The following is a 14660-nucleotide window of genomic DNA, read 5'->3' as shown; positions in this document are numbered from 1 at the left end:
ATTTTTCATTACCACTGCATTCCTGCTATCGTTAGTTAGATACTGAGATCCATTATTTACTCACACCCTAAGGTGCTTGTACTTATCCACTGCTTCCAGCGTAGCCTCCTATATGTTATGCTTACTGCCCTCGCTATCATTAAATTACTGCCAATATTTTATTGGTAAACTTCAGACCTAATCTGTCTCCCCCTTTTTTTCACATGGTGTGCCCGCCTTGTGGATAGTGGTGAAAATTCATCTGCTACTGGTTGAAAACAAACCAAGTACTTGGGAAATGAAGCCACCATCTAGTTCCACAAGGAGCCAACTGTGCCTGCAAAGTGGCAGTTTGTGTGCTTGACGGCTGCCTTCATCCGTTCGCTAACATAGACTGTGCATGCGCAGGGGAGGGGGAGAGGCGTTGACACGCTGAGTGGCCATGTAAGAAAACTGGATTAAAAGGGGCCATTTGTGTGGACGACGGTGGGGCTTGGGTGTACAGCATCGCTGTCACTTCCACATTGCGGGTGGAATGCAGGAAGGTTCTCGCCTAAGTGAAGTCAGCTTGAAACTAGAACCAAGCCATGAATACAAATTTGACATGAACTCGTGTGTATGTCCGATACATGTTCGTGATTTTGTTCTTATGTTATGCGAGTTCCACTTCTGCAGACATAACAGTCTTACTTAGTGAGGACCCCTTTTGAATGTTTTTACTCTAATATGGTGCATCAAGCAAAAGCATGTTGGCAAAGCTATAATAGTGGTTATAGATCTTTCAAGTAGCAATAAAAAATGATGTATTTGATATCTGTGATGTCAAGAGCTAAATGCTTCGGATTGTCACATACTGCAAAGTTGGTGCATTTAAACGTTGCGATCTCCATTTTGCAGTCTGCGGATTTTCTTTTCACTCCATGCTTGCCATGACCTCTAAGAAGCTTAGGAACCTCTGAGAAATTTGCCTGAGGTGCCCAAGATACATTCTTATCCTGCCTTAACCCTGCCACGGTGCCTTATTTGTTAGGACGCTCGACTGCTGAACCTGAGAAGGCTGGTTCGATCCCAGTTGCGGCCCTCCACTGCAGTGTCCACCATAGCTGATATTGCTTTGGGACGTTAAACCTTATGAATCGAACCAAACGTGTCCCGTCTTAGATTTTTTTTTTCTTTTCCTTTTTTTCTAATCCTGTACTAAATTTCTGGATACTTAACCGACTCTATTGTTCAGCCTTTCTGGCTGAAATGCACATGTTAATTCAGTGGGCCAAAAGCAGAGCGGAGGTTGCAGGCAGAAACATGAGGGGCTGCTTCACTGCTAGATTGAATGGGGCTGGACCGTTCAGATGTAAACAAGCCAGTTAGCTTTGTGGAGGAGCTGCCAACTTGAATTATTCATTTGAGGTGGGAAGGGGGAATAAAAATGAACCCTTCCAGTGCTCTAGCATGCTGAGTCAACCGTGCTACTTCTAGATCATGCAAGGCTTGCTTAAGGCGGGTCTTTATATGTCAGGTGGCAGCCTACATTATTGCGTCATACCCTTAAAGGCAGAGTTTAAGGGTCACTCATACTGTTTTCAGGTTTGCTTTATATATTCGATGCTGCCACTCATCTTTCTGTTATTGTTTTTACTTTTTTGGCAGACGTGATGCTATTCTCTTTTTCAGGGATACTTTAAATGAACTCAGCGAGCTGCTTGGGAAGCTGCTTGATGCATTTCCACCATCAGCGTTGCTTGCTGCCCATAAGCAGCATTTTGTGGCCGCACTTAGCAGTTCCCATGCCACACTCAAGGCAGTCATCTTACGCCAGGTAAGCATGCGAAGAAAATTTGCTACCTGTAGTGCATGTAGCCCTTTTTGTTTGTGCGTTGCCTCTTGAAAGGTTCAGTTGGATGATGCTATTGCCCCCTATTTGGACCCCTGATGAAGTTTCCTGTGTGAACTGTGAACTGAAAGCTACCATTCCTCATTTGTTTAGCAGAAAAAAAAAAAAAATGCCAACTGTCAAGTGCATCTTTAGCCTAGACTTGTAAACATCACAGATGAGGTGGTGCTGATGTCCTGTTCTAGATTGTGGCAACGGAAAAGGAAGTGTAAAAACAGTCAAGCCTCGGTGAGCCGTTTCTGCAACTTGTTATCCTGCTCAGGCACTTGCGTGTAACCTGGATGTGCTTGCGTCAACCATGTACTAGTGTGGTGACTTTGTATAGGTATATTCTTTTACTAGCGACCTCATATTCCTGCAAAAACCATTTTCTACTCGATACAGATCAGTAAGTCATCATGTGAGACTTCAGCAACCACGAAGCTTATATCCATTAAAAAGAGATTGTATTGTGACCTTACACACATCTGTTTATGCTCTCTTTATTGTGAAGTATACAATGCAGCTCATTGCACAGTGTGACTAGTAGCCAGAGCACTGTACAGGCTCTGGCCGGGCCAGGACATGAGCTGTTTCATGGGGCCTGAAATTACAGGGCTGCGCTTGGGCTTAATAATATTGCAGGCCTGGGTTGAGCTTGGGCAAGACAGCAGTGGGGGCTTGTTGGTGTTTCATAGTGGAACATCGTGCTAACTGGTACGGAAAGCCATAATGTGAACAGGACAACTGACAGATGAAGTGACTATGCATATGGGGCCGATGTCCCGCTTTTAGTTCACTATTTTAATGTGAGGTACACTTGGGGCATTGTAGCAGCGACACGGATTAAATAAGTAATGGCGCGATGTAGAAAAGTGTAAGGTTTATTGACTTATTTAATCATTACCCCTCTGGGGTGGCTCAGTGGTTAAGGCGCTCAACTATTAAGCCAGGGTACCAGCGTTTGACCCCGGTCACGGTGTCCTCATCTCATTTTAGGCGAGAGCATGGCACCAGGATACTTTGCGATGTCATTAAAGGACCCTATGCAGTTGAAATGATCTGGAGCCCTCCATTATGGTGTCCCTCATAGCCTGAGTCGCCTGGCAATATGCCCCTTTTGGTTTTCATCTTAATTGAAGGGCAACCAGTTCAGCCATGAATTCAGCCCGTTAAATTGTGTTCATTAAGAATGTTATTCCACTGGCTACGGGGGCGTTTTAATATTTATTATTTTGGCATTGTGGAAGGTAAAGTATGACTGAATAAAGTCTTAGAAGAATGCAAAGTAGATTATTATGCCTATATTGGGTGTTTCTATGTAAGATCAAACAAAGCATGGTCGGTCGACCTTCTGTATTTATTTCCAAATTGTATATATTGTTGCCTGATGACTGGAAAGAAGAAATCTGCAATTGGTTTTGCTTCGAAAAATTTTTTTCGAGGCATAGGGAATTAATAATGACGAAAAGGTGAAGTGCCGCACTTACCTTCTTTGCTGTTTTGGCCAACTTTGCTTATGAATTACACAGAATATATTAGTTAGGTAGCTGAAAATTGTCTGACAAAATATGTGCATGTTTTTATGTGTATTCAGTTAATTTTCGCTTTTCTTGGTAGTGTAGATGTATAAAATTTCTCTATCAGCCCAGGAAACGAAATTTTACCTGCTTTGCTGACTTTTATCTCAAAAACGATTTATGGCAGAGCAGCAGTAATTCCACACTATGTTCTCAGCATACTTATCTTTCGAACTGCTAAAGCTTATATCTACTTAACATTTTAGTGCAGAGATACGATTACATTTATTTCAAGAAAACAGCGAACAATGAAAATTTTTGATGTCAGTTAAAGAAAAAAATCATTTTTGATGTTTTTTTAAACTTTGTCCATCTGTTCTCCTCTACTTCAGAAACATGCTGCATAGTTTTGTTGCACTAATATGTACGCATGGAGTTCCTGATGCGTTGTGGCATTAGTCAGCGCACAGATGTTTTTCATCATTCACCTTCACCGATTACACAGATTACACAAAAAGACAAAGTTCAATCGGCAAGCAACGTATTCCAAATAATTTTTAGTGAAATGGGAAAATGTAAAGGGTGTGGAGAACTGCCCCATTAAAACAGTGTTTCTGGGCTGTAATTGTTTATTCGAATGACTCTACAGCGTACATTGCTTTCATTCCTGCACACGCAGTTTCTTCCATGCAATCCCTGCTATGCGTGCTGGCATGAAGTGTGAACAGTAGATCGAGGGTGCTGCAGAAGACCCAGTTCATCTGGCTGCCGTCATCTGAGATAGGCGCTAGCATCCGGTTACCAATAGTTTTGCTGTTTTTTTCATTGATTTTTTACATTCAATACCTTGCTACCTTGCTTTGCCACTAGAGCGCCACTTTCATGCAGCATCTGGTGCAGCAGTTTCTCATGCGGCAGGGGCTTAACGACAGTGCTCTGATCTCGCTTCTTTCCTGCAGTGCGAACAAAGGGCAGATAGAATAGCGAAGCTCCTTCCCCCATATTATCAGCATCGGGTTGCGGTGCGAACAAAAGGTGGATAGAATAGCGAAGCTTCAGTGCACATGTATTGAACAGCTACCCAAGAGGTGCTACTGTTTCAAACTCTGTGGGTCCCGTCCAAGGACGCGAAAATGAGCACTGTCTGCACCGCCTCTTAAAACGAATGTCTAGGGTGCGAATACCCCCGCTTTTATGGCCACTCCGGTGACCAAATTGTTTCAGAATTAGCGTCGACAGCTTTTCTGTACTGCTGGGCACCTTTTAAGAACCTGAAATCCAATCCTGCTTCCATTTTATACTCAGCAGGCAAAAAGTCGGATCTGCAACAATTTCCAATTCTTGCATAAGGGTTTTATTGGACTGGCCATAACTACTAGTGCATCAGTATTATGCAATATGTTTTTAAATATTTTGAAAGCTGAATTAGTGGAGAATAGGTGGACAAATTTAAAAAAATATCAAAGATGTTTATTTTTAATTGCCCTCATAAATTTTCATTGTTCGCAGTTTTTTTTAAAAATTAGCGTGATCATATCTCTGTATTGAAACATTATATAAATATGAGGTTTAGCAGTTTGATAGATAAGTATGCTGAGAACATGGTGTGGAATTATTGCTGTTATACCTTAAATCTTTTTTTAGATAAAGGCCTGCAAGGTAGATAAAATTTTGTTTCCCAGGCCGATTTTGAGAAATTTTATAAAAACATCTGCACTACTCAGAAAAGTGAAAATTAACTGAATACAAATAAAAACATGCACATATTTACTCAGATAATTTTCAGCTACCTAACTTTGTTATATTTTGTGTAATTCGTAACCAAAGTTGTCCAAAACAGCGAAGATAAGTGCGGCTCTCCACCTCTTTGTCATTATTAATTCCCTGTGGCCGGCAAAAATTTTTGGCAGCAAAACCAATTGCAGATCCCTTCATTCCAGTCATCAGGTAACAATATATAAAATTTTTAAATATATATAAAAGGTCAGACTAGCCATGCCATCCACAGAGAAAGTGTGACAGATAGTGCACCTTTCCTTTCCTGTGAATCAATTACTAAAAGGCATTAGTAGCATTTGTAAAAAAATAAGTGGTCATGATGATGATTGTAATAATAAAATAATTATGATGATTAGTGATAGTGGTAAATAAAAAAAATATAAAATAAACATAAAAAGTCAAAATTACAAAAACATTGTGGCAGCAACCAAAACATGACTACCAAGTTTTAAACTTTCACTTCTACTTGACTTGATCATTCTATTCTTGTTACTTTTTGCTCCTTTGTTATTTTTTCATCCTAATTACTGAGCTACTCTTTATAGAAAAAGGTCAAGATAAACTCTGTCCTTTTGAACGCACAGGGTCACATATAGTTTGCCAAAGAAGAGTGAAAATCTTTACTAGGAAATAATATTTGCTGAAAAGGCAAAGCAATTAAGACCAGAAAAAGTCTGCCAAATTAAAAAAAAAAAAAGAGCCAAATACTTACTTCTCAAAAATGAATTTCTTGGTACTAATAGGTTTTCGAAAACCTAATAGTGACACATTTGTTACTAGCATTGAAGAACTTCATGCTACTTTTTGTTGACGGCTGTAAGCACTTCTGTGAAGTGAACAGAGCACTAAGTTGGCCTTAGGTGTAATGTACTATTGGCATATTTATCCTATTTCAAGTTGCAAGCCAAAATTATGCCATGATATTTGTATTCAGTTACCCTACTTAATTCGACGTGTAATATTTTATAAGAGAAGATGAGCGGTTCTTTTTGCTGGTTGCAGTCATGCAAACAGTATTTTCAAGGTCTTGTCATTTTCCATGTTTGACACCATGCTGCAATCTGTGCAAGAGCATTTGCAAGTTCAGTTTGGTCCTCACTCTTATTGATTGTCTTGTAAATGATGCAGTCGTCTGCAAACATTCTGATAGCAGCATTACAGTGTTATTAAACATATCACTAATAAACAGAAGAAAAAGAGTTGAAGTTTGTAGTGGGTCACCCGGTCAAATGCCTCTGAGAAATCTAGGAAAATTATATATACTTGTCCACGCTTATCAATAGTTGCCATGAGGTCATGGATGGTTTCTCTTGACTGAGTCACTGTGGAGAGCCCCCTTCTGATACCATGCTGATTTTTGTGAAGCAGATTATTTTCAAGAAAGGTTAGTATGTTTCATAATGATCTGTTCCATGGTTAGGCAGTTAAAAAATAGGGATGGTAGTTAGATGGCATTGTAATGTGTCCGGATTTAAAAACAGGGATGACCTCAGCAACTTTCCATTCCTTAGGCGCTTGCATGATTTTTTTTTTATAAATGAGTTGTAAATACTTGGACATCCACTCAGCGTATCTTCTGAAAAAAGCATTTGTTATTTTATCTTGTCCATTACATTTTTTTACATCTATGTTTAATAACAAGGATAGCATACCTACTTCAGAGAAGGTAGTACCAACAAGCTCGTGACTGCTACTTTGTGCTCTTGGGCAAGTAGTAGACATATCATCATTGTCTATAGCGAACGCTGACTTGAAATAATCGTTAAATTTATTTGCCTCCCTAGTTCAAATAATGCCAGAATTTGTGCTACGCCTTTTTTATGAAGTTCTCTAAAGTAGCATTCAAGTATCTTTGCTTGTGTGCTAGAAAGCAGTTTTTGGTAGTGTAACTAGGCAGAGGAAGTCTGTGTTTAAGTTTTCTTATCTGTGAAATTTTGCACTTTGTGTGGATAGTTTCCCGTGAAATCCACGGATTTGTTCTTTGTATATTTTTATTTTTTGTTAGGATGTTAGCCATCACACAATGCTTTACAATGGCACTAAATGTCCATAAATTATCTGCAGAAACTGAAGGGCCAACGAAGCTAGAATGGAATTCTGAGTAGGATCGATCCAGGCAGTCTAGAATCAACACATCATCGGATTTATCCTAGTCAAGAATTTGAACTTTCATTTTTGTAATTTGTGATGGTGTTCGCAACGGGTTGGGACATATTGTTGCTTTATGATCGGATATGCCATCAGCTATTTCTTATGAAAGATTGTTGGTGGGTGTACTGTCGCTTACAAATATCAAGTAAACTGCTGCCACTAAGAGTGATACGTGTGGGCTCTTGTATGATCTTTTTCAAGGAAAAATGAAAGGCACTGTTTGGAAGCGCATTGGCACTTGTTCCATTTAAAGTCCAGTTTTATATGTTTCCCATGAAATGTTTGGAAGATTGAAATCTTCTGTCAAGATAACACGCTTCGGCTCGTGAAGGTGATGATGCATGCAGTCAGCCAAGGATTCAAGCGAGTGCGTTTCGGCGTTTGGAGGCAAATACACAGCACCCATATAGTATGTGAGTTAGTCTATCATTGGTTTGCTCCAAAGGGCTTCTGCACCAGGAATATCTGGCATTGGTGTCTGCAAATCATCCTTGACCAAGATTGCAACGCCCCCTCCTCGATAACACCTATCCTTGCGGAGGACAATGTAGCCAAGAGGAAAGATAATTTATTAGGGAGGGGAAAGCCAGCTTTTGATGATGGCAACAATATCTGGAGAATGGTCTGGAAGGAATGCTTCCATTTCAGCAGTTTTATTAATAAGGCTTCTTGCATTAATTTTCACTGCATGTAAGGTCTTATCGGGGTCATTTGAAGTCATTGGGAAGTTCCTTCTATTTTGACGCAGGCACCATCATACCCTCTGCCTCATCCCACATGAACAGCTGGTTATTAATCTTGATTTTGTCATATAGTAACTTTGTCGCCCTGTATCTGATGACTTTGCAGCTCTCCCAAAGTTTTTTCTTTATAGTCCGAACTCTCATGGAAAATCATTGCCAATGGCTATGTTTAGATCTGAATCCTTAAGCTTTGAGCAGTTACTCAGTATTTTAACCTTCTCTTGGGGATCGAGTAGTTCAAATAGGATCGGTCGCTTTTCGTTTCTCCTTTTTTTCTCAATGAATTTGCTCAAATCCTGAGATCGTTACTCCAAGAGTGTCCTTTAGCAATTTCCTAGTTTCTTCCTCCAAACTTTCCGGAGTTTCATTTTCAGGCTCATCTAAGATCACACAGTCAGATCGGACCACCTGCTTCTATTCTTTAGCTGATCAATATTTTTCCAAAGCTTGTTTCAAACTACATTCCAGCTGCTGGAAGTGGCTCTCAAGTGTGGTCATTCTATTTTGTTGTTGGACCAGTGTGTCAAGTTTTGCTTGGAAGGCAGTCCGAGGTTCGTTTTTTTGCCTTATTTTCATTCTTAATTTCTTCTATGTCAGTCCCTAAACTTCTTATTTCTGCGAGACTGTCCTTCATCATAGGCCACGGGTTTGTTTCTACATCACCGGTTAGTAGCAACAAGTCACACAAAGCTGATGCAAGGCTATTCAAACACCAGTTATCCATAAGTGCAGAGCGCAGATGCCATGTGCATGCAGCACCAATAGAAACCTATTGCTGCTATGATCACTACTCCCATATCTTTCTCTCACCTGGACCAAAAAGATGAACAGTTGTTGAACGACATGTCCGTAGTGGTCCCAATTATTTTTAAGTGCATAAGTCTGACATTAGACCAAACTTACCTCCAGTTTAACCATTTTGTGGCAGGTACTTGGAGTACGAACAAATTAATTGAAACGGTATGGTTTTTGTAGCTACATTGTATGCATTGATTCGTTTTTATCCTATCCACAATCAGCCGCATCACTCATATTTTGTTATTGTGAGAAAATTCTAAAGTGTAGTGCTCTCAACAGGCATCTTTGTGTAGAATGCATTATATCCTGTTTGACGTGTGATTAGGCTGTAGTGACATTTGCTTTGCTATTTCAATGTTTTGTGTTTTGTTCTATGCAGCTGATCCGTTGTTCAAGGGACAATGCAACATTGTGCCACCTTGCTCGTGACCACCGCATCCTCGAGTCAATTTTGCGGCTTCTTGGTGGCGAAGACCTCTGGTCATCCAAGCAGAGTGCCATTCTGCTGAAGCAGATGATACGCGAAAAAGAAGTGCTAAGTGCCATGCTGCATCCTCCTGTGGCACATGTTCTTGATAGTGTCATGGACCACGGTGATGTGTGCCGGTTTCGAGTGTTTGAGGTACGTGCATATGGGCTATCTGATGTGCGAGTTGTCTTAGGAATGTTGCATAAGATGTTTGCAGGCATGACATAATGCATTCAGTCCGTTAAAGCATGCCCTGAACAGAAATATTATGTGTTAAGGTATGAAGGACATTTCATTTTGATTGTGATTACAAGAGTAAACAAGAAACAAGATGAGGAACTGTATGTACAACCGTGCATATATTTATGTGAACTAGGGTTTTACATTGTTGCTGTGGGTATGGTGGTTTGGGGGTGGGTGAGTGAAGGGGTGGGGTTGCATTGGCTTAGCTGAGCTGTGCACATCTGCAGTGAGATGATTGCATGGGGAGATGCCTGGAACTGAGCACTCGCTGTGCGTGCAAACTTCTAGTGCACATATTTGTACCATATTATCTACGCCCACCTTGACTGCTTGGTACTGTGTTCCTTTTGTGCCTGCCAGATTTGGCAGGTTCTGGTCACAGCAAAAGAAAACTGCGAGGATAAAGCTAGCCAACAGTAAAACATGATACTGGACCTGTGCACTATCAGGCTGGAATGAAATGCACAAAGGAGCTTTGCTGGCAGAAACAAAAACACACAAACTATCACATTGCCATAGAAATGGGTTACTATTACAGTGTGACAGTTTCTTGGCTTTTGACCCCCGTCACTCACTGTTCTGCACAACTACTCCATACACATATGGTAAGCTTCTTTTTTTTTTTTTTTTTCCTCAGTCTAGGCAAAAGACTGGGATGCAAAGTGGCTGTCTCCTAGATTCTCAATATGCCAACATGGCGCTCCGTCTCTCTCGCACGCACTTCTCACAAACCTCGTTTTCCTTCTCTTCGTTCTTATTACAGATTCCTATGCGAAACTGCAACACGCTCCGCGCCCTGAGGTTAGATGGCTCGAAGCTGGAACAGTGTCACATCAATGGTCTCTGATAACCACCATGATGAAGTCAGTGATGACATGATATACTCCATGAAGGCCGGCTTCCAGCTTCCACAACAGAACACCAACTGTACAGAACAAGATGGATCCATAGGGCGTTACAGCACAGGTCCGAATCGCACGTCGCAGCCCATACACTGTCGAACTTCCGAACTGATTCTTCGGCCCTGAGTGACCACGATACATTGTTGATTGCTCTCGTCCGTCGGTTTCGCATCGTGGTCCACCTGATAGTTGTACTAACAGTTCGATATCATCGCTGATATGCTTGCGCCTCATCGTAGCCATGAAACCCTGATCAATGTTGCACGATATCTCCAGGTTCCAGTTCTGCTGGGTGACGACCAGAGCACCACCTCTCCAGGTATCGGCAGTGAAATCACTTGTTCTACTTGCAGGAAATGTGGTACTTTGGCGAAAAAAGTTCACTTCGAGCTACTTGGATGGCATCTGCTTGTTTTAGCCCTGCTCCCCGGCATGAGCAGAATCGGCATAGATTTTTTTCCCGTGCATAAACTTTTGATCTCAACGCGCAGGTCGAAGTTCACAGCGCAGGTCGAAGTTCTAGACGCACATCTATGATGTCAACGCTGACAAAACTCATACACACACTCTAGCATAACACAGCACAACATTTTGGCACAATGCTCGGGGTTTTCACCATGTTCTTTTTCTGTGCACTGGCCTTGCTTTCTTTCCTTGCCTGTGAAACCCTTGCTGCCACTTTACCAGGCTGTTCGATGATTCGTTGCCTTTCTTCCTCTTCCTTGCGCACTGCATAAGTGCTTGTGGCATTGCCCGGCCTCATTCTTTTGTTTGTGCAATAACACTGGAGACAAGATTTTCGTTTGCCACCTCGGCCTCTTTTGCAAGCTCTACAGAAGTTGGCGTGCCAGCTAGAATCATTGTTGAGGAGTCTTTCTTCCGCTCATTATTTTCAGAAGTTTGACTTCTGCGTTCTTCAAGGTAGGCTCTCTGCTGTTCGCTCTCTTTCTCTTGCACAGATTCATTGAATGCACTTCTGTCTTTCTCTCTTATTTGCTTCTGGATTCTTTTGGATTCTCGCTCCAAGGGGATGTCATCAGGTACAGGATCAAGATGTTGCACTTTTTCAAAGTCTTCTTCCGATGGTAGTCCGAAAACAATCTCGTTTGTACGCAGGACAGAAGCGTCTGCCCGCCGTTCAATGCGTGTAACTGGCTCAATGCTTTGCTGTTGGAGAGTCCCGCCTGGGTAGGTTTGTGATTGCAATACAGTTAAACCTCTATGTAACAACCTCCATGTAGAGAATTCCTCGATATTACGAAGTTTTCAATTCCCCAACGCTGCCCCCATTGAAGTGCATGTATTTGAAAACTCCATGTAACGAACACGTCAGCGCGGTTCAACTTGATATAACAAACTCGCGGCGCCGACTGCCTCTTTCTTAGCTAGTGTTGAGTCACTGGAAATTTGGCACAACTCCGCAAAATTCAGGACTATAAAACACGAACTGGAGTGAGAGGAATGCCTACTTAGCAACGAGCGACCGCAGTTGATCCAGAGCTTCGTGTTCCAGCACCAACACTGCACCTGCATGGCAGATGCAGCAGTCTCCGCTGCTTTTGCTGTCGGAACATGACAGTTCATACTTGAAAGCGGCAAAAATAACAGAAAAAAGACGCGGGGCGAGCAGCGCGCATCCATCGCTGCCACGCTGTTGCTCGCGGGCAGGAACGGCGGAGCGCATTGGCGACGCGAGGTGGAGTTTGTTTCCTGGGGCAACGGTGGTGAGCGAGCGCGCGCGCGATGGCAGCGATGCCAACGCGCGCGCTCTCCCCTAGACTGATTCCTTCTCCACCTCCTTTCCCCGCTCCTTCGTAGACGTGTCGCGCGAGCCGCAGAGGAGGTGGAGGCTAGATCGATTGTGGAACATTTCACCGCTTCCATGACTTCGAATAATTCTGATTTACTGTAAACACTTTCAGGGTGGTTTCCCTTACATCAATTCATAATCTGGTTTTCGTTCTACATTCTCCTTTTCGGTATTCACGCAAAAACTGCATATAGAGAAAACCTGGATGTAACGAAAAGTCGCGGACATTTTACAGTTTCGTTATAACCCGGTTTAGCTGTATGCCTGGCCCAAAGGTGTTTCCCACTGCATGGTAGCCGCTCCTCTGAAGGCTGACATCGCACTGGGGCCACTTAAAATCACTCTTATCAATGAATTTCTGCAGTGCCTCATTGTACTGTGCTTCCTCTGTAGATGCCTTTGAGGTTGACTCGAATAAATGGAAATCGGGCATCGGTGTGAAAACGGTGGCACTTACGACTTACCTCCCTTTAAGCTCAATGGCAGAATCAGTGGTTGTTAAGTCGAAAGTTGGTTCTGTGAAAATTTCCGGTAAAGCTGCGTTCGTAGACGTAGCTGCTGCAGGGAGCTCATCTGCTGGCTCCGTAAAATGGTGGCTGTCGGCAACGGGAGTAGGCGCCTGAAGGCCCTCGATGGGCCGGCTGAGGAGCATCATCGTTCGTCTGGCAATCTCCTCGTACTCCTGTACAGCTGTGACGTCTTCTGCACAAACTTCAACTTTAAAAGCATGCATTTTCTCATTCAGAGCGCACAGACCATCGTTGCAGCTTTTTAGTTTGGCGTGAATAAGCTTTAGGCCAAGAATAGTCCATTCCGTCAATTTTAGTAGATTACTTGCCTCATAGCAGAGCCAGGACTGAAAGTCTCGTTGAATCACACGCTTTCTCATGATGTGGTCCATGGCGTATCGCTGAAGCCCTCTTCTCTCTGTCCGTTGGGTTCGATGGCGGAGCTCCTGGTATCTTCCTGGAGGGTCGTTTTCATTCCTCTTTCAATCTCCAGGAAGGATCGATGGAGGTGCTCATTTCCCTCCTGGGTTTCGGCACCAAAAAAATGAAGAAGCAGGGCAGACAGCAGACCGCCTCTGAATTCGTTTAATCCCCGGCTGTCCCCTAGATTCTCAATATGCCAACATGATGCTCCGTCTCTCTCGCGGCCGCCCCTCACAAACCTTGTTTTCCTTCTCGTTCTTATTGCAGATTCCTATGCCAATCTGCAACACCATTTACATTTCACATGCGGTCAATTTTCATGAGCAAAAAATAAGGAAAACTCCATAAAGGCCACTATACTGCTTTGCTATCAAAGCATCATTGCTTACCTGTAAAATTTTCAAGCCCCACTACGATGGTGCTGTGGTTAGGATGCTTGACTGCTGAACCCAAGAATTTGTATTGAATCCCGGCTGCCGCAGCTGCTCTTTGATGGCAGTGAAAAATAAGATGCCTGTGGTCTGTGCGATGTCTCTGCCCGTTAAAGAGCCCCAGGTGGTCAATATTTCCCTGTACTATGGCACCTTTCATAACCTTAGTTGCTCTGGGATGTTAAACCCCAAAATCAAACCATAAACGATAAATCAAATGTTTTCAAATTATCCATGAAACAGTGTCATCGAGGGAAGGGTCATCTCATGGTGCCTAGAAAATAGTAGACTTTTTCGGCCTGTCTTACAGGTCACTATATTTCTTACACTATGGTGGTTTGTATGCAGTATGGCTATTCAAATGTATATTTGTGAGCTGGTTTTTTGTCATATTTACAGAAAAATGGGCAGCAAATAATAGGCTGGCATTTGCCCACAGTGAAGCGTATTTCTTATGATATTCTTTTAGTTAATTTGATGCAGGGGAACCTTTATGAGCAGTTTTTGTGTGAGCTGGGTAAAAGATTGCAAATGTGATTTACACAATGCATTTTCACTTTTTAGACTAAAGAGAATGGAGGTCAGTGTACATTATAGACCCCTCCCTTTCTCCCCTTCTTAGATTCCCACCAATTTTATTGCATTTTTAGCACATTGTTAGGGACGTGGCTGTGAAAGTCAATTTTTAATGCACTATGTGCGCGCAATCAGCCTGTCGTATAGTACCTGCCAACCCTCCTGATCCATGTGGGAAACTGCCAATTTTTGACATAACTTTCCAATTCTGTGACCATTAACCTATATCTCCTGAACAAGGGCCTCTGCCCACACAAAAATGGTTTTTGTGAAACCAGCACTGTGAAGCCTGCAGCTGCGCTGGTATTGCCAGCGTCACCATCAACTGCTTCACTAGTGCCACCAGCATCATTGGCTAAGCAGCCTGTCCAAGCCTAATCAGGCCATATACAGAGTAACTATGTCTGGCTGCATTTCTTGTTTGCATTTGCAACTGCTTATGTGTATGTTTCGGGTT

The 14660-nt window shown here is 42.5% G+C and overlaps 1 protein-coding gene across 1 annotated transcript in view; it reads left to right on the top strand.

The window, feature by feature from the left end:
* Positions 1 to 14660, top strand: part of LOC146201468 (26S proteasome non-ATPase regulatory subunit 5) — a 39091-nt gene that overhangs the window by 2760 nt on the left and 21671 nt on the right. The window contains exons 2-3 of the mRNA XM_084587588.1: positions 1651 to 1795; positions 9220 to 9462. Coding sequence (XP_084443714.1) covers positions 1651 to 1795; positions 9220 to 9462 — 388 coding nt within the window. The remainder of the gene's footprint in view (positions 1 to 1650; positions 1796 to 9219; positions 9463 to 14660) is intronic.

The sequence above is a fragment of the Amblyomma maculatum genome, chromosome 1 (assembly GCF_055883805.1).
Source record: "Amblyomma maculatum isolate TAMU_Amacu chromosome 1, ASM5588380v1, whole genome shotgun sequence".
Taxonomy (NCBI): Eukaryota; Metazoa; Arthropoda; class Arachnida; order Ixodida; family Ixodidae; genus Amblyomma; species Amblyomma maculatum.
Note: the sequence above shows the minus strand (reverse complement) of the source record. Positions and strands in the feature narration are given on the sequence as shown.